Below are 19,281 nucleotides of genomic sequence, written 5' to 3' on the forward strand. Positions count from 1 at the left end.
TCTTTCACAATTTCATATCCTTGCGAACTATAAATGTTCCCACATGCAGGTGACAATGTGCCTTATCGTCAATGCGTGTTTTCGGCTCCAGAATCTAGGTCGAGGATTCACGGCGAGAGTGCCGAGTGCGTCACTCAACCGAACTTGCAAACGGCTGTCAACCAAATCCTGGTACTTGGGCTGCTTGCTGTTGGCTGGATATGCTGTAACATGATTCAGCCTGTATCCCCGCAATTGAGGATCACCACAAGTCTGGCAAAAGTCGCCGCGAATAAGGTTTACACTACGTTTTGAGCAGCAGGGATCTTTACGCCCCCTGCAATCCAGGTAAATTGTGCCTGCCTTCACGGTGCAGTTAAGGTTTTCAAACAACGAGTGAAGAACCATGATCATTGCTTCTTTCGACTGCAGGAGTAGGTATTTTTCATTATTATTCGTCCCTTCTGCTATTAGTCTGCGGCAAATTCCTTGCGATAACTGCAACAAACTGCAGCCGAGCCCACCTGGGCTGCAGAGACGGTAGTTTAATCAGAGATTTGCTATACAGGATGATAATTATGTTGCAGGCAATGGCATGAGTCGGCGCCATAGGTTGTGTACTGGAAGAGCCATCCGGACCTGAAAAGCGTGATTAATGTGAGTTCGCTTTAAGTAATGAGCTGTGGCCTATGCAGATATATACTTCCATGTTCCACCGAACAAATACATTCAGAAAACCACCCGTTCATTAACATATCTCCCAAATACTGGTTCATCATGGCACCCCCTGACGAAGGGGCTTTCAGACATGAATCCCAAGCTACACTCATCAACTCCTTGGCCATCATATTTGCCAGCCTGTCCACTATAGCCGTTTTCTTACGCCTTTATACTCGTCTCAGGATTCTTAACGTATTTGGGGCAGACGATGTGATGATTGCACTCGCTCAGGTACTTGCAATCGCAACATCAGTGACAACAGTCCTAGGTACCTGGCTACTTGAGTATTCCCACTGCAATTCCATGGCTCATTGTAGACAGAGGCTAAATACGGACTTGGCCGGCATACGAAGTTCGTACCAGCAGGTGATGCTTTAAAGCAACTAAAGGTATTAGCTGATACTTTGGCTCACGAGTGTGGCTTATCTAACTTTTATCAGCTGCTTTATGCCAACATCATGATCTACAATGCTTCTCAAATACTGACGAAAGTATCATTCCTGATTCTATATCGCAGACTTTTTCCATCAGTCCGCATTCAAAAAGTTTGTTTCTGGCTGATGATATGCATCGCTTTTTGGGGAATCACACAAGAGTATGTCCGCCGCATTGGTTTGTTAAATTGTTGTTAACTGGTAGCAGATTCATTGTTGGATTTTCTTGCACGCCGCTTACAAGCTTTCTTCCCAGCATGGAGGGCAAATGTATATACACGCTCCCAGTCTGGTACTTAACATCATGCATGAACATCGTCACGGATTTCGTGGTCTTCCTCATCCCAGTCATCCCAGTGCTAAAGTTGCACATGGGATCGAAACAAAAGGGAATGCTCCTTGGCCTCTTCTGTCTAGGTTTCTTGTGAGCATACGAACAAACCTCAAAGATATCATCGAGCTAATATTCCGGAAGCACTTGCATCATGTCACTAGTTCGTCTATCAACACTACACAAAGGCATCAATACCCAGGACCCTTTCTGGGACAATGCACCAGCAGCATACTGGTCAGTCGTCGAACTTAACTGTGGCATCATATGCGCTTGCCTCCCAACACTGCGACCTCTGATACAAAAAATCACTCCGCATTTGCTTTCGACCGGACCAAGAACAGGAACGAACACGAACTTTTCCAACGAGCTCGATAGGTTCCCCAAGCACGACACACAGACTAATAAAGACGTTGAGCACGGTATCTTCGTACAAAAGGATCTGGAGGTGCACAGTACAACAGAGCTTCGAACTTCCTTGGGGTATGCACCTTCACTCGACTCTACAAGCAATAAGACCACTCCAGAGGGACAGCAAGTGCGGCAAGCGATATGAGCATGTTGTATGCCATGTTGGCTGTGAAAAGGTTGACTGAGACGGACTAGTACCATCATACCCAATACAATTAGTCTGGAACCATGAAGTAAACCCAAGAACCCGTGACCAATTCGCCCGCAGATTCAGCCTGCAAGGTTCCTTGGCCTTTTCGTGATCTGCATCAGACCTATGTCTCGCCAACTGTTGTATGTACACATTGAATCATAGAATTCGAGCTTGGTGTATCAGGACCAGAAAACAGGCGAATGAGACCAAGGTATACACGCCATCTATGCCCCATCTAAGTAAGCTTTCGGGGACATATCTAGAAGCATCTTGACAGCAACCCTCCAATGCCCTATGTCGATCATGACTTGTAGTGCTTAAGCCCAGTTCCAGTTGCGGGAAAGTGGTGATGCCGGATTGTGGTATTGTTACGACTCATTGGCAACGGCTCGGGAGATTGCCCATTGAAGTATGATGCGTCGCGTGCCCTTGTACGGCATGACCGACCCTACATTCAATGCGACTACGAATTTGCACGAGTTGCCCCAGAAATACTCTCCGAATTGCTTCGAACTGCGGTCGAGGCCGAGGTTTGCAAATATAGGAAAAGGTAATTTCTACACAATGTATCTTGCACACACCTAGAAAACAAGTCGCATCGAATGGCCTGTGGAGTCTTCTAAAGCTATGCTAAATTAGGAAGGATGTTAGTGGAGATTACGACGCATTAAAGCTTCGCCAATCGCGATAGATATGCTCAACTCGTGCGTGGGGCATATGTCAACCCTAGCGTCATCCAATCCCTTCACTGGGCTTTAAGCACTTTACTTTATAGAACGTGTCCTCCAAAGAGCCACAGAGAGTTTCATTGCAAACACCTTAACGAAAATGCCGCCAAAAAGTGAGAGTGAGATAATGGAGACAATCGACAAAATTTCGGGGGAAGCAGAAAAAATTGATGCAATCGCCGAAATTCGAGGACACCTCAGGCCGGAGAGCGACAGCAAGTTCTATCCCATCATACAGAAGTACAACAATGGAAATTTGAACCTAGAGGAGGCGATTCAGACATTACTCGAACCTATTGAAAAAGCCAACGATGGAGAAGACATCAATGCCTTGGATCTATGGTATAGCTTCATTCATTCGGCGAAGCGAACTCCTTTCAGAAATGCGGAAAGCCACGATCGGCTAGGTAAACTATTGAAAGGAATCAAGGTGCATTCGAACAACGAGGCACCCAAAGACGACTATGCTGGCCTTCGCGATTTTGGACTGGCTGCACGGGAAACGATGAACGATAGTCCAGGCGTTGGTGCGGGATACACCGAGCCAGAAGCTCATGCTTATGCAAACATGCAGTACTTCTATGCAACCATTTCGAGAGATGGTACTTTTGATCTTTGGCTATATGCCATTTGGGAAATGCGCGCTGCGCTTGAGAATCATCAGGCAGATGATGGACCCGACGATGCGCACAAACCAGGCACAGCACTGCAGAAGTACCGGGCACGCGTTCCTGCAGCGGCAGCGTGGATCTTTGGTGCAGGCCACAAGTTATATCAAAAAGAGGAGGATCTAACACCTAAACGACCAAACGAAGGAAACCCAGCACGAGGAGGCGAGCTGTGGAAAGGAATGGCGGGCTTTAGCAAGGAACGATGGGCGCTCTGGAAGAGTCGATTTGAGGAGATTGGTCAGATGGATAATGTTGACGAATATACAAGGAATATTGCCAAAGAGGCAGTGTCCGCCATGGCAGAAAGCGAGAAGAGTTGAACATGTGTATTTGGAAGAGTATATATAATTGACTAGATCAAATTCACAACATGTCATCACTGAACAAATATTCACTAGTCACAGCCTGAAGACATATCATCCACAGCTTCTACCTTCATTCTCATGCTCAGTCCATTATGTGATATATTCATCAAGCTGTGCGACGCTGCCATCAGTAACGAGTGCTGTATTCATGTATGATAAATCATTCACTGTATCGCAGTGTGATCACACGAACTCTTCCACGATATATAAGTCCCTTTCGATGATATACAATATCAACGACATATCGTTTTGCACATCATTCGAAGGTTGCAACTTCTTTATATACCTGAGAATCACTCGAAATTGTGACCGACAATCACCATCCCTACACTTTACCTAACGTAAACTCCACAAGATGCCGATGTTCAATGGCGATGGTAGTCCTTGGAATCAACATCAACATTACTGGGGAATTCCACACATTTACCAACCTCCGATCATTCCCATGCACCCCCAGCCTATGATGGGAGCAGGATTTGGCTTCATTCGCCCCGGAATCCCTCTAAATCCATATGCAATGGCTCTACCTCTTCCGCCGCCAGTTGCTCAAGTTGGAGGCATTCTAGCAGGAATTAATCCAAATTGTGCATCTGGTCTCAGCCATGCGCAATGTCCGAACCCCGATCCTCATCGGCATTAGAATTAGAACTTTGGATCACTTGTGGCGGGGACAGGAAAATTGGTAGTGATGTCGAAGGTTCAGGCAGGGTCACTTGGGGGTTACATTTTTCAGTAGAGATCATTCTTCTCGGCTTCATTTCAACATCATTATCATTTTCTGGTCTTGGCCATCATTGAGCATGATTTGTAAGTGATGCGAGACTTCCTTAGTGTGTCTAGGCTCCGGTAGTCTCTCATGATCAAACATATTTTGGGCCCGCTGGCGCTGCTACTGGCGTCCGAGATTAGGTAGCTTTGATCTTCTCCAGCCAATTCAAGAGCAATCCATTGAACTCCTCACTTCTTGTACTCTGGGGCCAGTGCCCCGGTGAATCCCCAATCACTATCACCTCGTCCAATTCACCCATGCCTAGTGCTCGTTCTTTTGCTGCCTTCTCATCTTCAGTATAGACAACAAGTCTTGGACAAGCACGCTTGGACACCAATCTTGCGTGGACCTCCGATCGTCCTAGTCCTTCGTCTCCTTTACCATAAAAATCGTACACACATCCGGCCACAACATGCTTGGGTGTTCCCAAAACTCGACGGAAATACCATTGTTTCATCCATTCGGGGACATTACCAGCGGTAAGACCTCCAGGCTGGTCTCCATAAACCGCGAGCGCCCAATCATGAGCATCTGCGTTCTGTAGAGTCGGAATCGATGCATCGCAGATCTCTCCAGAATTCCAATAGGGTGGATCGATGATGATGACCGCTTTGGTCAACTCGGCATGAAGCACGGAGAAGACGGAGGTCACAACACCACCTTGGGAATGTCCCATCACCAATACATCCTTGCTGAAGCCAAGATGTTTGAGTAGAGAAGCTGCGTCAGAGGCCAGACTTTGTGTGCTGAACGACGCCGATTCTGGCGCAGTCGATCGTCCATGTCCACGCGCGTCATACGCAATCACATAATGCGTTTTCGTGAGGACTGGAATTTGCCAGGACCAATCGTGTGAATCGCAGCACCATCCGTGAATGAGAAGTATCGGTGGGTTCGAAGAATCCCCGTTTGTAGTGTAGAATAGCGAAATAGATTCTTCCATGTTTAGGAATGGCATTGCGGAAGGCTATTGTGGCTAGGTTATCAATAAGTTGAAATGGGCAACAATTTCGAAGAACCATGAAATACTGTGTGGAGGGAGGGACCAATGTGTCGTCAAACAAAGGATGCCTGAGAATTAAATACAACGAAGAGGAACTACCAACTAACGTTATCGCGGCGCGAGATAGTGGGCCAACAGGGCACAGCTGTCAGCGCATCTTTAGAGCAAATGTCGCCCGAGTACTTCGCCCTTCGCCGGCCTTTAGCTGATAGAATGCAAACCTTCCCGACTTGTAATGCAGTATTAAATGATGTCCAGATTATACTTACTGCTGATGTCAGACAACCACTTTAGGATATTTCCCCACAGCACCAAGCCTCCTCACATTTACTTCGATCCAGGATCATAATGCTAAGCGCTGAGTTTCTCCTTCAATTCATGCCAATCCTTGGATATATCCAAGTCAAATGTATATCGTTTACAATGTATTCTAGGAGGTACATGTCCAATGAATTTTTCAGAAGTAGTAAGAAAACCATTGCTTTTACGAGATCTATATGAAGTGCCTCTTTCGTCGTGTTTGAAGGTACATCATTGAGGTTACTGTAGTCAGGAGATAGAGTCACTCTATGTTGCTTTGGAACTATGGCGTGTATGCCTATCCAACCACTTGAAAATTCGTGTATATAAAGGCATTGCCCCAGCAGAGATTGATTCCAAATCGAAAAAAAGGTCTGCAGACCCAGGGCTGGACATAAATCTTGACTCTTGAGCAGATGAAGTGTAAGGGGGGTTTTGCGCCGGATTTGCAGGAATGATCAAGATGTCAACCACACTTGCAAACTGCTTAGCTTCAGCATCCCAGACTCTCCATCTCTTTCGTATCTCGCATGTGCCGCCATGCCTTTTTGGACTTCAGGCGAGTTCTCCGGCCAGTATGTTACATTTCCCAGTCGTCTGCGTGGTCACCGAACGGGAAGACCTTAGTCGGGCGATGCAAACGTTTTGGTACGCCTTCCCACATTCCCAAGTGTACGTTCTTGACAGCTTCAAATATTGTATTAGAGCTGCTTGTGTCGAGGTGATGGTTCAACTTACCTTCCCTGCCACGAAATTCAGTTCCACTGGGAACAATCAGAACTCCGTTTTTGGTTCAACATTCTGAATATGCGACAGGAATACCTTGTCTATCAACTTGAGTGTAGTGATTTTTGATGAATGCTTGTATCTCAGGATCGATTGTATACCCAGGAGGATACTCTGACTCGTGTGGATCTGTATCACCTTCGAGCGTCATAGAGAGGAGGCGCTGAAGGGTTGCGCAACGCGCGCTACGTGGAAAGCAGGCTGTACATGTAGTGCACTCAAACCATAAATGACAACAACAACCACCTCTATGAGCCAATTAACTTTCACCGATGATGAACTTCCCCGGAAATCCATTGACGAGCCCGTTCCGATGGATTTCCCCAGGACCGTTAGGGATACCTTCCACGAGTCATGGTGGGGTTCAAATGCGGGGACTTGCTAGTCAGTCTGCCTTTGGATAATATCTTCCGCTCGCGTTGACAGGAAAGCTTGCGATCAGCAAATGGAAATGGAGTACGCTAATTCTGATGAGCTCTTGGGGAGTTTGTTTGCATGGGTCGGAACGTAGCCGCTCAAGCGCGTTCCGGGGCGTGCAAGTACAAAGCCCGCGTACTGCGCCGTCACCGGTCCCATGTATTCTAACTTTGTGAACATATAGACAGTATTGCCGTTTCAGCCTCCGAAATCGTAACCATGGCACCGACAGGGAATCACGCGTTGATTTATGGCGCGTCTGGTATCTCAGGATGGGCTATCGTGAATGCTATCTTGAATGGCTACCCTTCCAAAGATACGTTTTCAAAAGTGACGGCACTCGTTAACAGGCCGTTGTCAAGAGACATGGCATTGTGGCCAGATGATCCGAGGTTACAGATTGTTTCAGGTATTGATCTGCTCAAGGGGAGCCAGGAGGAGCTTGAGCAGAAGATAAAAGACAATGTGAAGGATGTTGAAAGTGTCTCTCAGGTGTATTTCTACTGTGAGTACTTTTCCGACGAGGCGGGGGGGAATAAAACAGTTAACTCAAGGTTGAATAGCTTACAAACAGACCGACGACAATGACCTTGAGTGCAAAACGAACGAAGCTATGCTTGAGCGAGCTGTGACAGCTATAGAGCAATTATCTTCGAAGCTCTCCTATGTTGTCCTTCCCTCAGGGACTAAGATCTACGGGTGCCAAATGCTCGACAAATTCCCATTTGCGAACGACTTGCCACTGAAGGAAACACTCCCTCCCATTCCCGAACCAGCGCTATCGCAGCTCTTCTACTACAACCAGATTGATTGCTTGAAGCGCATATCTAAAGGGAAGAACTGGAATTGGTGTGAGGTCCGACCTGACAATATCATTGGCTTTGTACCGAACAACAATGCTTATTGTCTTGCCCAAACACTTGCGCTCTACCTTTCGCTGTACCGTTCCATAGAGGGCGAAGGAGCCAAAGTTCCATTCCCTGGAACCGAAAAGTCTTGGGTGAACAAATACAACGAATCGCCACAAGATATGGTTGCGCATTTCTCCATCCATGCATCATTGCATCCCGAGAAGACCGCTTCAAAGAGCTTCAATGTCGGTGGGCAGGAGGATACTTGGAGCGGGAAATGGCCAGTCATTGCGGAGTATTTCGGCCTAAAAGGTACGGGTCCCGAAAAGGACTCACCCCAGCCAGGAGCCTACATTGCTGCGCATAGAAATGAATGGGATGAATTGGAAAAGAAATACAGCCTCAAAAAGGGGTCTGTCGACAGCGACATTACACATCCTGGATTCCAAGTAAGTCTGATGCTGTTCTGCTGGTTGACATCCGCCTAATGTTATGTAGTACTACATCATGACGATGTTCGACTTCGATCGACAGATGAGTATGGAAGCGTCCCACAAAGTGGGCTACACAGAGGAAATTCGCACTCCTGAGACCTGGAAAATTGCTTTTGACCGGATGAGGAAAGCCAAAGTGATCCCTTAATTAACGGGAGTGTATTGGATAGCTATCAAGTTTTGTTGTGTGCACAGCTACGATTACGATATATCCTACAGCGACAATGTTGGTTGCATCCTGCGAATATGAGTATTTTCCACAATAGCCAAATCGATATATGTTGTATCCACATTTCAAGAAGTTTCTATGCGGAGAATCAGCGGAGAAATGTTCGATTCAATTGGGACCTGACTAGCTTGAGAGAATGAATCAGTGTCCCATGATGGCAACGTAACGTAACCAAAGAGATGGTGTATTAATGGTGTAGAGATGCATCCACGTTTTCCCCACACAACCGAACTGCGGGGTTTTCGGATACGGATACCTACCCTACCTGCCTCCTGGTCAGTTATAGAGGGGCACAAGGGGGGGAATCAGAATACTCGTAACACCACAGCCCGGGTGCTACGGTGCCACCTACACTAGCTTCCTCTTACCGCTTGCCATCTCCAACAACGTGACCTGGAATCCTGTCTTGATCCCATTAATTCCATCGATGTGCGAGAGCAGCGGGGAAAGATGGAAATTCCTAATTCTAAATACTCATGTACGATTGCAGAATGTTCTATGCTCACGTCACCTCGTTTTGTGAGATTTCCAACTTTGATCAGCACACCCAAATCGCGGATATGCTTTGGCGAGACCGTGCCGTAACGTTCTGCCTGCCTTTTCAAGAGCTCACCAAATACGGGTTGGAGATAACCGCTTGTTGTAGCGTCTTTAGCGTCAATACAAGTCCCTGTGACCATTGAGCGATGGTTATATCTAAGCATCAGCGCGGGTCATCTCTCCCTGGATCTATCTTATCGCTTCGCCATTCGCTTGCCATTCGTATTGGATACGCACGTTTAAATTTCCTGTCTTTCGTGCTCTCAGCAACTTTCCAACTTGTCTTTTCCCAAAAATGGGTCTTCTCGATGAGGATCTCGTTCGGCAGATTGCTGTATGGGCGCCTGTTGCAGTACGTCCATTGTGCCTCCCTCCAATATGCAGAGGCTAACGTTGCTGCTAGTTCATAGCATACTTTGTGCTGCTCTCAATATACAGGATCACTCTTCATCCTCTGGCAAAATACCCCGGACCTTTACTATGGCGAATTTCGCCAATCCCTTCAATCATTTCCCTTTTGAAAGGTCGCATTTCATTCGATTACAAAGTGCTGCACGACAAATACGGCCCAGTCGTCCGAGTGATGCCAAATGAGCTTTCCTTCAACACCGCCAAAGCATGGGAAGACATTTATGGGCATCGTGTTGGCCTGGCCAATATGGATAAGGATCCAATCCACGTCGGTGCCGTTGAGGCCATTCCTGGAGCTACCAACCTGACAATGGCGCCGGATATGCACCATGCGAGACAACGAAGAGCGCTCGCGCACGCTTTCAGCAAACAGGCTCTGCTTGAACAGGAGCCTATCCTAAAGGGTTACGTAAACCTGTTTGTGCGCAGATTACGGGAGATGGCACATCGAGGTGAAGCTGCTAATATGGTCTCGTGGTTCAACTTCTGTACATTCGATATCATTGGGGATCTGAGCTTTGGCGAACCTTTCGGGTGCCTGAACGACGGTGAGCGCGTTAGAGCAAATCAATTGATGAATTAGTACTGACTAGATAGCCAGGCGAGGGTAGCGAGTCTGCAAACTGGGTTGTCCTTATCTATGAATCAATTAAGGCTGGCGCTCTTGAACAAGCGACAAGACGGTTTGCGACACCTGGGTCTTGGGGACAGAGATTCTTCTTGTGGTGTATTCCTTCAATTATTCGCGAGCGAAGGACCAAACATTTGCGCAATTCCACCGAGAAAACGGTCAGGCGTATGAAAACCAAGACTGAGCATAGAGACTTCATTTGGTACATTCTCAAACAGCGAGAGAAGAAGAACGAGGTGTCTGATGATGAAGTCATTATGAATGCTGCTCTTTTCATGTTGGTAACCCACAATGCTTGTTTGAAAAGTACTAACGAACAATAGTGTCGCAGGCAGCGAAACCACCGCCACCGAACTTTGCGGTCTCACGAACTATCTTCTACGAAACCCAGAAATCTTCAAGAAACTGAAGGATGAGCTTCGTTCCGCATGCAAGACCGAAGCAGACCTCAATATGGATGTTCTGGGAAACCTCCCCTACATGAACGCCTGCATCGAAGAAGGTCTTCGCATCTTTCCACCCGTGCCAATTGGGCTCCTGCGAACTGTTCCCAAGGGTGGGTCCCTTATTGATGGAAACATTGTCCCTGAGAATGTGAGTACATTGACACATGAGATAGCTTTCAACACAAGCTAACCTGAACAATAGACTTCAGTGTGTGTATCTTCATGGGGAGCGGCACACTCGTCATCCAACTTCGCCAATCCCGACGCTTTTATTCCCGAGCGATTCCTAGAGTCTCCCGAATCAAAGTCGCGGTACGGCAACGACATCAAGAAAGCAGCCCAGCCGTTCTCCCTTGGTCCCCGTGGTTGTATCGGCCGGAATCTGACTTATGTGGAGCTGAGGTTGATCCTTGGGGCGTTGCTCTGGAATTTCGATCTCGAGTTCGCAGACGGAGCTCCGCTCTGGAATCCAAAGAATGAGTTTGAGGGGCTCAGGGCTTACAACACATGGGAGAAGAGCCCATTGATGGTAAAGCTGACCGATATTCGCAAGGCTCCTGCTTGAAATTTCAAATGGGAAACTGTTCCTCGTTTTTAGGCGTTGTATGCACAAAGCTGCATGTAAAATTTTGCTCAAGATTGGCTTCGATCCAGATGTTGAAACAGACATCAATGTAGGTCACTTCAATGTAGTCCAAGCAACTTATAGCGCTTCGGTATTGGATATAGATATGAACAAAGCACAATTGCTGTTTCGATCAAACCTGACATGAAGCTGAACCTGGCTAGTCATGCTCGCTACTTCGAGAGTGAGATCGTGCGAGCAAGGGATAATGTGGGAGGTACGACACGAGTGAAGTGCAGGTAGAAACCTACTAAAAAGGGTTTACGCAATAATTCTGACTAATTAATGGAAGGCTCATACATGTTCGACTGTACTGCGTGACTCTAAGCAATACCCACTCACATCCTGCAAATCCATTGGGACGATGGTCTGAGGCCTCGCACTGGATCTCGACTTGGTGAAACTGAAGCTTGAACTACCTCTTGCTTTCCTGCAATTTCCGCAAGATAACATTCCCTTATAGTGAGGCAATGCACAAACAATCACCGCAACGTTGGGCTCGAGAATGAGCCAGACAGCTAATAGATTCGTTCTAACGCCAAGGTCTGGGGATAATGCGTACACGGTTCGTAATATGTCGAAGATGATGTGGACTACTACCAATCCAAATATAAGGGTGATGCCGACGCGCTGTGGTGTTTCGAGCGCAAGCATTCTCGTGTTTACCATATAAACAGGTAAAGACATTACTAAATTGACGTCAGACATTGCAGCAATGAGGAGTCATACTTAGGTTTTACGTACATACAATGCCCCCTATGGAATTCAACACAGACCAAATAATTAAGATTGCTCTGGCAGTGCCGATACTCATCGTTTCACACGCACCTTTACGCGTATCAGCATATGCATAGATGGTTTGAGGACACAGTATCGGTGAACATACCAAAAGTTAAGATGTCGCTTGGGTTACCACATCTCCAAAGAGTCATGAGAATTGTGACACAGAAGCTCAAAGCGGTGAATATAGTGATGCCACACCACCACATTCTGAACCGGGAGCTGATGTTGAACAAGCGCCAGAATAGGGCCAGAAAGCTCGCTTTTACCAAGTAGATCACGAACCAGAAAAGGAACAGCATGGCCAACTCTACGTGATTGGAATAGTTGAGTTGTTCAAATGTCGGCATCTTATCAGTCAGTCCTAGCGCATAAGACTGCGCTTGAACTTCCACGGGCAGGTATATGAGGCAAGTAATATTCAGAGGTATCAATAAGATGGCAGACATTGTGTTCAGGAGATCGTCGAGCGTGAGACTGTGCACTTTTCGCCAATGAATGATCAAGCGGCCCATAGTCAGGAGCACGCTTAAAACTGTGGTCGTCCATCCCAGTATCTGGACACAGGTCAGTGCCATGCAGTTTGGAGCATGAGGTATTCTTACAGTCAACTGATCGATAGAAACGATGTTGAGATGATTCAGTATTTCTGGATCCTGAATTCGTCCATCTGCACCCATCTTCGACCCAGTTAAATGACAAAAACCCATCAGACAACATGCGACAGCGTCTACCTATTTCAATGTTGGTTTCCGAGTGCTTTCTTCTGAAGTCAACAAAGAAAAGATCTCAAGCGGCTTCGAGGGAAGGCTGCGTTCCGTTGAACGAAGGCGTAGCGTGGCGTCCGCTCCCTTATCAAGTTTATCGGATGTGGATTGTCGATCAAAGGGAGATTCTTTGTGTGAAAGTGCATCCCCATCATTGGTCGAGAATATGGAATCAGGTTTAGACTTGTGAATTTCACGTCTTTGCGCGCATGGAATAGGATGCGGCGCGGAAATCACTCGAGAATCATATGACGCGCCATGCACATATACGCATATCAATGTGATCCTGGTAAATGCACTACGGCCGCAAAGTCGACTACTAACATGACACTCTTCTGTCTGGGAATTTCTTGCATAATTTTAGCACACGGTTTGAGTTTTTGAATGTGTTTTGAGAAGAAATTCAGAGCACGATCGCTGTGCCGTGTCGACGCAGGCTTGCGGCGCAGCCATGTGATCGACTTCTTGGTTCCACGGTAGGGGGAAATTCATTCGAAGTTGCAATCAACAGCAATGGTGAACGAACTTTGGATCCTGATTAGAGGCTGCCTTATCAAATAGTAGGATACAAAACATTTCTGTAGCCCGCATGCCAACTGATGTTATAGTGAGAATTGTTGCTTGCAGCTACTCTCCCCCCTGGGACTAGTCTCGGAATATATCATCTAATGCATGTACTTATCTTTCAAAGGAAGTACATCTGACTACCGCCATAATTACACAAGACTAGGTATCAAGCCTTATCGTAATTCATCGACGGTTGCATGATATTGGCCAACCAAAATAGGTAGATGTTCTTGTTCTAGGGACGTATCTATTTGCCTGCATAAATTATATGCATGTCAACCAACTAAGTCTATTTAGTGCTAGCGCGGCGAGCTGAATCGTGTAAGTCCAACAGTTTGCCTGAGCATCGGGCGAGCTTTAATTCGAGAATAGTCATAGAGCACCCGAATTGTTGCCTGAGGATGCTGAGTAGGCTGAGTATGCATATATAAGAAGCTATCTTCACGGCACCATCTGTAACGCAGCAATCCACTCTGAATCCATACTCAATAGCTTCTGCCTCAACACTCCACGTTCTTTCTCCACAACTTGCGGGTTAAAAAATGTCCACAACTAAATCTCCGAGATTCTTTGTTCTCCAAGCCCCATCAAGATCGGCTATTGACACACCATCGATCATTTTATACGGCAGTATCGAAGGAAATGTCAAAGTCACCTGGCAGTCATCTTTAGCCTCGTCGCTATCAGATCTCCCAATCACTATACTGGACCCTCGACGTGATGATTGGGACAGCACCTGGGTCGAAGACATCAAATTCCCAAAATTCAAGGAGCAAGTGGATTGGGAAATGGACCATGCTAAGGTCGCCGACATTATTGTGTACCACTTTGTGCCCGGCACACCGGCAGCAATCACGTTGTTGGAGTTGGGAATGTACGCTGGCACAGGCAAAGCCATAGTCTGTTGTCCTCCAGGATATGCAAAGAGAGGAAATGTCCAAATCGTATGTTCCAGATACGGCATACCGTTGGTGGAGACACTGCCGGCTCTGGAAGGGAAGATCAGGGAACGACTTGCAGAGAGGTTTGGCGATTCGTGATATCACATGGGCCTGCCCTGGTGTGGCTTTAACAGCAACAAGATGCTGAATTGTCTTTGGAATTTCATCCTATCTCATGTATCTTACCCAGAACGTGTTAAGAACCCAAGATTACCCCTCCTAATTTACTGAACCTCAGCCAACCCAAATAGTTTCCCAAAAATGCTCACAAGATCTTCTACAGCTAACCTTACTTTGCATAAATTATACGTGGCAAGAACAGTACCATACCAAGATAAGGGTTAGATAGGAAGGCTATTCTGTTGAAAGAAGCCCAATTTAGCCTACAAGAAACGCCCAAATATATGTTCTCCCGAAACTTGAGATCGCTTCGCCCACCTTCTCACCCTCGTTGAAGACCCCACCCGACAAGTGGGTTCTCGTTGCTTTCACGCATTACAAACTTCCTGCACAGCTCCTCATCCGGCAATCCATCCCCTAACCCTCCACCTGCGGGAACCTTAAGTTCGAAATGTTCTAGAGCTTCGAACTTTCTCAAAACATTCAGCGCCTGCTCCCAGCTCTCATCATTTGGAGCGTGTAGGTATGGAGAGTAGAATACTAGCCAGACCAAAGTAGGGCGTAGATGCTCGACAAGGACCTCTAGTTCTGCAATCGTCATCGGCACGTTGCGAAGGTACATTCTCCGTAGCTTTGGAGAGAATGGTACAGGAGATGGGAGAAGATCGACGAGAGAGAGAGTCGGAATCTCGAGAAAGCATGGGTAGTTGTCAAGACTAAGATGTAACTCGGTGATCTGGGGATTGTGGTAAAATGAATTAGTTAAAGCAGCAAGAACTGCCATCTCGTCCCGCGGCCGATCATTGTTCTCAGCCAAGCTTCCTCTTCGTGCCCATTCCCTTGCAGAGAAGTAAAGTTTCTTGGAAGCACTCAAGGTTGTACTGATTGCTTGAAGTTGTTCCGTAGACATTCGCAGAGAGCGGAGATCGGAAGGTACGGTGACGTTGATCTCGAAGTGATATGGACGGATCGTAGTCTTTTCTAGAGCCATGAAAAGATCAGGAATGATATGCACGGGTGGCTGGGTACTAATGGCCGTATGGAAGGAGCCCTTCCACTCACTAGTCGCCAGGCATCGACTGGTGAGGCCTTCATCTGTCGCCAACGCTTTCCACCAACGACCAGGCATAGCCAGCCTTTCGGTACTATCCTTCATAACAATGATTTTTAGGGCAGATAGCTTTTTGAGAGCCGGAACAAGTGCCGAGAGCCAATTTGCGCCATCAAGAAGATTCTGTTGGCTTTTGTATAATTCTGTGTACTCGGTGTGCGCCTTGGCCAATATCTGCTGATATCTGGTTGCTTTTTCGTGATTGTAATCTTCATTTGTCGCTTCTAACCATTCATCACATACTGTCTGGACAGTGTCCAGCTGTTCAGAAAAGCCTCCACGTTCGAGATCCTCAAGCAAGATTTCGAGCTCCGTGCCGTTGTGTTCAGCAAAATCCTGGAAGCTATCTGCTAGCATCCCATCATAGTAGCTCACATTGAACAAAAGTCTTCTAACAGTTTTCGAAAATATGGCATGTGAAGCAATAGATTCAAGCTCTTGAAATGATTGCTTGGTGAGTCGAAGCTCCACTTGGGTGAGCAAGAAGGAAGAGCTAACGTCATGAAATCGTTTAGATACAAGACGTACACTTTGGATATCCTTGTGTGCCGAGTATTTGGCAAGGTAAGAGAAACAATATCCCAATAACTCGTTTGGGAGGTCCTGGAATGTTATGGACATGATCTCAAGAAAGTGATGGATGAAACAAGGCTGAACAGAATGTGGCAGCTTCGGCGCTGCACTGCAAAGCGAAAGAGGAGGGAGAAAAGCGTAGATAACAACAAACAATAAGGCAAGTGCACCGTAATTTGATGAATCGGACTGTGTCTACAGTTATGTATTTGCGTTATGCTTTGGTAGGTGCTAGAGCTGAAATCAAATCACTCAATCAACGAGAGGATAACGAAGGCATTCCTGCGCCACAGTCTCACTGTTCCACAGAGCCACACGTGGGGTCAGGCGAAGTTCGAAGCAGGGGGACCTTCGAGTATTTACAGGAAGACCAAGAACTCGAAGCACTCCACTTTCAATAACAGACATACTAAACCATCCATGGGAGCTTCGGAACCGCCCCTCGTTCGCAAGTTTTGGTACACTTTTGGCAGGTAGAGCCAACTATAGCCGCAGCGCACTAAAAAGCGACTGTAGCCGCTGCACCTGATGGAGATCGGCGCGGAAGCCCCTCACTACCAAGTGAACGATGACGAGATAGTTCTCGGACAACTGGATACGGAGAAATAAATATTGATCATGGAGTATTTATTTTCCTGGCGTTATCTTATTCACTTCTCACTAATCCACCATCCTTGATCACGAATTTAAACAAGCAGTATCGCCAGTCGAGCTCTTGCTGATCCGATAGTTCCTCTGCTTGATTCTCCAACTGGCCCAACTGAGCCAAGAACAAAGGGTACCAACCAAGATCGTCTAGCAAACATGAAAGCTGTACATTATGAGGGGCCATTCAAAGTCTCTGTAAAAGAAATTGATATACCGAAGATCGAACATCCAGACGATGCCATCATCAAGGTGACGACAGCAGGTCAGACTCACACATGTACTTTTATTTGGCCGATTTCTAACAGAAGAATAGCCATCTGCGGTTCTGATCTCCATATGTACCAGGGTCGCACTGCTGCAGAGACTGGTCTCGTTTTTGGGCATGAGAACATGGGTGTGATAATCGAAACTGGACCCGGCGTAACACTATTAGAAAAGGGCGATAGAATTGTGCTCCCATTCAACGTAGCTGACGGACGTTGCCGCAACTGCGAAGAAGGCCGCACGGCATTTTGCACCGGGTATACACCTACAGCGATGGAACTCAGAGGAAACCGTACTGACATTTTCAAGGGTAAATCCTGGATTTGCAGGAGGAGCATACGGCTATGTTGCCATGGGCCCATACCAAGGTGGACAAGCACAATACCTGCGGGTTCCCTTTGCTGATTTCAACGCCCTGAAATTGCCAAAGGGCACTGAGCACGAAGCTGATTTTGCAATGCTGGCCGACATCTTCCCTACAGGCTGGCATGGTTTAACGCTTGCTGGTTTCCAATCCGGCGAAACCGTCGCAGTCTTTGGCGCCGGTAAGTGCTTGTCGATGTGACTGTATCATAGTTTCTAACAGACCATAGGTCCTGTTGGTTTGATGGCAGCATATAGTGGAGTTCTTCGGGGTGCGAGCAAAGTTTTCGTCGTTGATACAGTTCCAGAGAGGTTGGATGCAGCGAAGAAGATTGGATGCGTACCGATTGACTTTAGGAAAAGTGATCCAGTCCAGCAGATCATTGATCTCAATGAAGGCATGGTTGATCGCGCCGTCGATGCTGTTGGATACCAAGCTGTGGACGCTTCTGGATCAAAAGAAAAACCAAACATCGTCCTTGACCAGCTGATTATGGTTACGAGGCCCACGGGAGGATTGGGTATCCCGGGTCTCTATGTTCCAGCAGATCCCGGGGCGCCAGATGAGCAGAGCAGGAAGGGACAGATTCTATTGTCATTTGGAAAACTTTTTGAGAAGGTTCGTATTATTTGCCGAGTACTCAATGGAAGGAAGCTAATGCGAACGAACAGGGCCTGACGGTGGGCACTGGCCAATGCAACGTCAAGTCCTACAACAGATACTTGCGTGACTTGATAATATCGGGCAAGGCAAAACCGAGCTTTGTGGTATCGCATGAGATTGATATTGACGATGCGCCCAATGCGTATGAGAAGTTCGATAAGAGGATTGAGGGCTACACTAAGGTTCTAATTCATCCTAATGGGCCATTGTAAGCTGGCCAGGTCTTGGGTGTATACAGCAACGTTATGAATCGCCAGACTCACTTTACTTCCGTAAGCTATTCTCCATGCCATTGATGTAGACATGTGTAGACACGAGACCGGAAAGTCGCGGAAGGTCCTATTGTCGCAGGGAAGATCCGTAGTAGTAGTCCGCGTTGCATCGCAGCCGAGCGTTGTCTCTTGGGTGCGCCGTCGTTAGACAGTCGTGGCGATGGTAATAATATCTTGTCCACAAGAGAGCCCCTCATATTGAGTCATTCTTTGCAACCACATATGCTCTGACGATCTTGACTTCCTCCACTGGCCGGTCTTCTTTATCAGTCTTGACTAAACCCAGTTTCTTCACGACCTGTAATCCACTTTTGACCCTGCCAAAGATAGTATGCTTTCCGTCCAGCCATGGAGTCGGAGCAAGTGTAATGAAGAACTGGCTTCCATTGGTATTAGGGCCGGAGTTTGCCATGCTCAGTATACCTGCACCGGTGTGCTTCAAAGCGGGTGTGATTTCATCCTCAAACTTCTCGCCGTAGATCGACGCACCTCCTCGGCCGGTGCCGGTAGGGTCGCCTCCTTGAATCATGAAATTGGGTATTATGCGATGAAAGATAAGGCCGTCGAAGTATTTGCGCTGGGCCAAGGTAGAGAAGTTATTGCATGTCTTCGGAGCATGGTCGCCGTAAAGTTCGACAGTGATTGTGCCCTAGAAGATTGTGATTAAAAAGCTTGCATGCATGAATCAAGTGCTCAAATGCATACCAGAGTGGTCTCAAGTGCGACCTCAGTAGTCATCGTGAAGTCTTCAAGTTCTTTGTAAGAGCGCTAGGAAAGGTTGTGTTCTTGTTCTTAACTTCCCATGAAGTTTTGGTGGGGAAGCCAAGTACGACGAGGTGGCCCAGGCTGTGCCACAGTGGCTGAGACATTACCCTCC

At 47.0% G+C, this 19,281-nt stretch overlaps 10 protein-coding genes across 10 annotated transcripts; 6 read left to right on the forward strand and 4 right to left on the reverse strand.

Moving 5' to 3' along the window:
* The first annotated feature begins 386 nt into the window (after positions 1-386).
* On the forward strand, positions 387-2,408 carry BU24DRAFT_149608 (uncharacterized protein). Its single transcript, XM_033521242.1, has 7 exons — positions 387-413; positions 567-636; positions 743-967; positions 1,021-1,088; positions 1,140-1,294; positions 1,342-1,557; positions 1,609-2,408. Exons 3-7 carry the CDS (start codon positions 757-759, stop codon positions 2,018-2,020), a joined length of 1,062 nt encoding a protein of 353 aa, XP_033385718.1. The 5' UTR covers positions 387-413; positions 567-636; positions 743-756; the 3' UTR covers positions 2,021-2,408.
* BU24DRAFT_149609 (uncharacterized protein) lies at positions 2,409-3,834 on the forward strand. The gene is made up of 2 exons (XM_033521243.1): positions 2,409-2,618; positions 2,720-3,834. The coding sequence occupies exon 2, from the start codon at positions 2,897-2,899 to the stop codon at positions 3,785-3,787; it is 891 nt and encodes a 296-aa protein (XP_033385719.1). The 5' UTR covers positions 2,409-2,618; positions 2,720-2,896; the 3' UTR covers positions 3,788-3,834.
* Positions 3,835-4,610: 776 nt separating this feature from the next.
* BU24DRAFT_420432 (alpha/beta-hydrolase) lies at positions 4,611-5,632 on the reverse strand. Its single transcript, XM_033527467.1, has one exon. The coding sequence runs from the start codon at positions 5,557-5,559 to the stop codon at positions 4,738-4,740; it is 822 nt and encodes a 273-aa protein (XP_033385720.1). The 5' UTR covers positions 5,560-5,632; the 3' UTR covers positions 4,611-4,737.
* Positions 5,633-7,185: 1,553 nt separating this feature from the next.
* BU24DRAFT_478475 (uncharacterized protein) lies at positions 7,186-8,899 on the forward strand (the record flags this gene model as incomplete). The annotated part of the gene is made up of 4 exons (XM_033533035.1): positions 7,186-7,189; positions 7,340-7,612; positions 7,671-8,407; positions 8,457-8,899. 4 exons carry the CDS (start codon positions 7,186-7,188, stop codon positions 8,598-8,600), a joined length of 1,158 nt encoding a protein of 385 aa, XP_033385721.1. The 3' UTR covers positions 8,601-8,899.
* Positions 8,900-9,045: 146 nt separating this feature from the next.
* On the forward strand, positions 9,046-11,451 carry BU24DRAFT_490563 (cytochrome P450). Its single transcript, XM_033533722.1, has 5 exons — positions 9,046-9,573; positions 9,625-10,180; positions 10,234-10,540; positions 10,587-10,857; positions 10,912-11,451. The coding sequence occupies exons 1-5, from the start codon at positions 9,517-9,519 to the stop codon at positions 11,272-11,274; spliced, it is 1,554 nt and encodes a 517-aa protein (XP_033385722.1). The 5' UTR covers positions 9,046-9,516; the 3' UTR covers positions 11,275-11,451.
* A 153-nt stretch (positions 11,452-11,604) lies between these two features.
* Positions 11,605-12,995, reverse strand: BU24DRAFT_420434 (uncharacterized protein). The gene is made up of 4 exons (XM_033527468.1): positions 12,720-12,995; positions 12,221-12,671; positions 12,079-12,162; positions 11,605-12,023 (listed from the first exon to the last, which is right to left on the reverse strand). Exons 1-4 carry the CDS (start codon positions 12,792-12,794, stop codon positions 11,629-11,631), a joined length of 1,005 nt encoding a protein of 334 aa, XP_033385723.1. The 5' UTR covers positions 12,795-12,995; the 3' UTR covers positions 11,605-11,628.
* An 826-nt stretch (positions 12,996-13,821) lies between these two features.
* Positions 13,822-14,801, forward strand: BU24DRAFT_420435 (uncharacterized protein). Its single transcript, XM_033527469.1, has one exon. It carries the CDS (start codon positions 13,991-13,993, stop codon positions 14,486-14,488), a length of 498 nt encoding a protein of 165 aa, XP_033385724.1. The 5' UTR covers positions 13,822-13,990; the 3' UTR covers positions 14,489-14,801.
* Positions 14,661-16,343, reverse strand: BU24DRAFT_149652 (uncharacterized protein). Its single transcript, XM_033521244.1, has one exon. It carries the CDS (start codon positions 16,239-16,241, stop codon positions 14,832-14,834), a length of 1,410 nt encoding a protein of 469 aa, XP_033385725.1. The 5' UTR covers positions 16,242-16,343; the 3' UTR covers positions 14,661-14,831.
* A 251-nt stretch (positions 16,344-16,594) lies between these two features.
* BU24DRAFT_367186 (S-glutathione dehydrogenase) lies at positions 16,595-18,385 on the forward strand. The gene is made up of 5 exons (XM_033524338.1): positions 16,595-17,103; positions 17,155-17,362; positions 17,415-17,650; positions 17,699-18,087; positions 18,141-18,385. The coding sequence occupies exons 1-5, from the start codon at positions 16,998-17,000 to the stop codon at positions 18,342-18,344; spliced, it is 1,143 nt and encodes a 380-aa protein (XP_033385726.1). The 5' UTR covers positions 16,595-16,997; the 3' UTR covers positions 18,345-18,385.
* Positions 18,140-19,193, reverse strand: BU24DRAFT_420438 (peptidyl-prolyl cis-trans isomerase). The gene is made up of 3 exons (XM_033527470.1): positions 19,110-19,193; positions 18,396-19,053; positions 18,140-18,327 (listed from the first exon to the last, which is right to left on the reverse strand). The coding sequence occupies exons 1-2, from the start codon at positions 19,140-19,142 to the stop codon at positions 18,598-18,600; spliced, it is 489 nt and encodes a 162-aa protein (XP_033385727.1). The 5' UTR covers positions 19,143-19,193; the 3' UTR covers positions 18,140-18,327; positions 18,396-18,597.
* Positions 19,194-19,281: the final 88 nt, after the last annotated feature.

This window comes from Aaosphaeria arxii (genome assembly GCF_010015735.1).
Source record: "Aaosphaeria arxii CBS 175.79 unplaced genomic scaffold BU24scaffold_3, whole genome shotgun sequence".
NCBI lineage: Eukaryota > Fungi > Ascomycota > Dothideomycetes > Pleosporales > Aaosphaeria > Aaosphaeria arxii.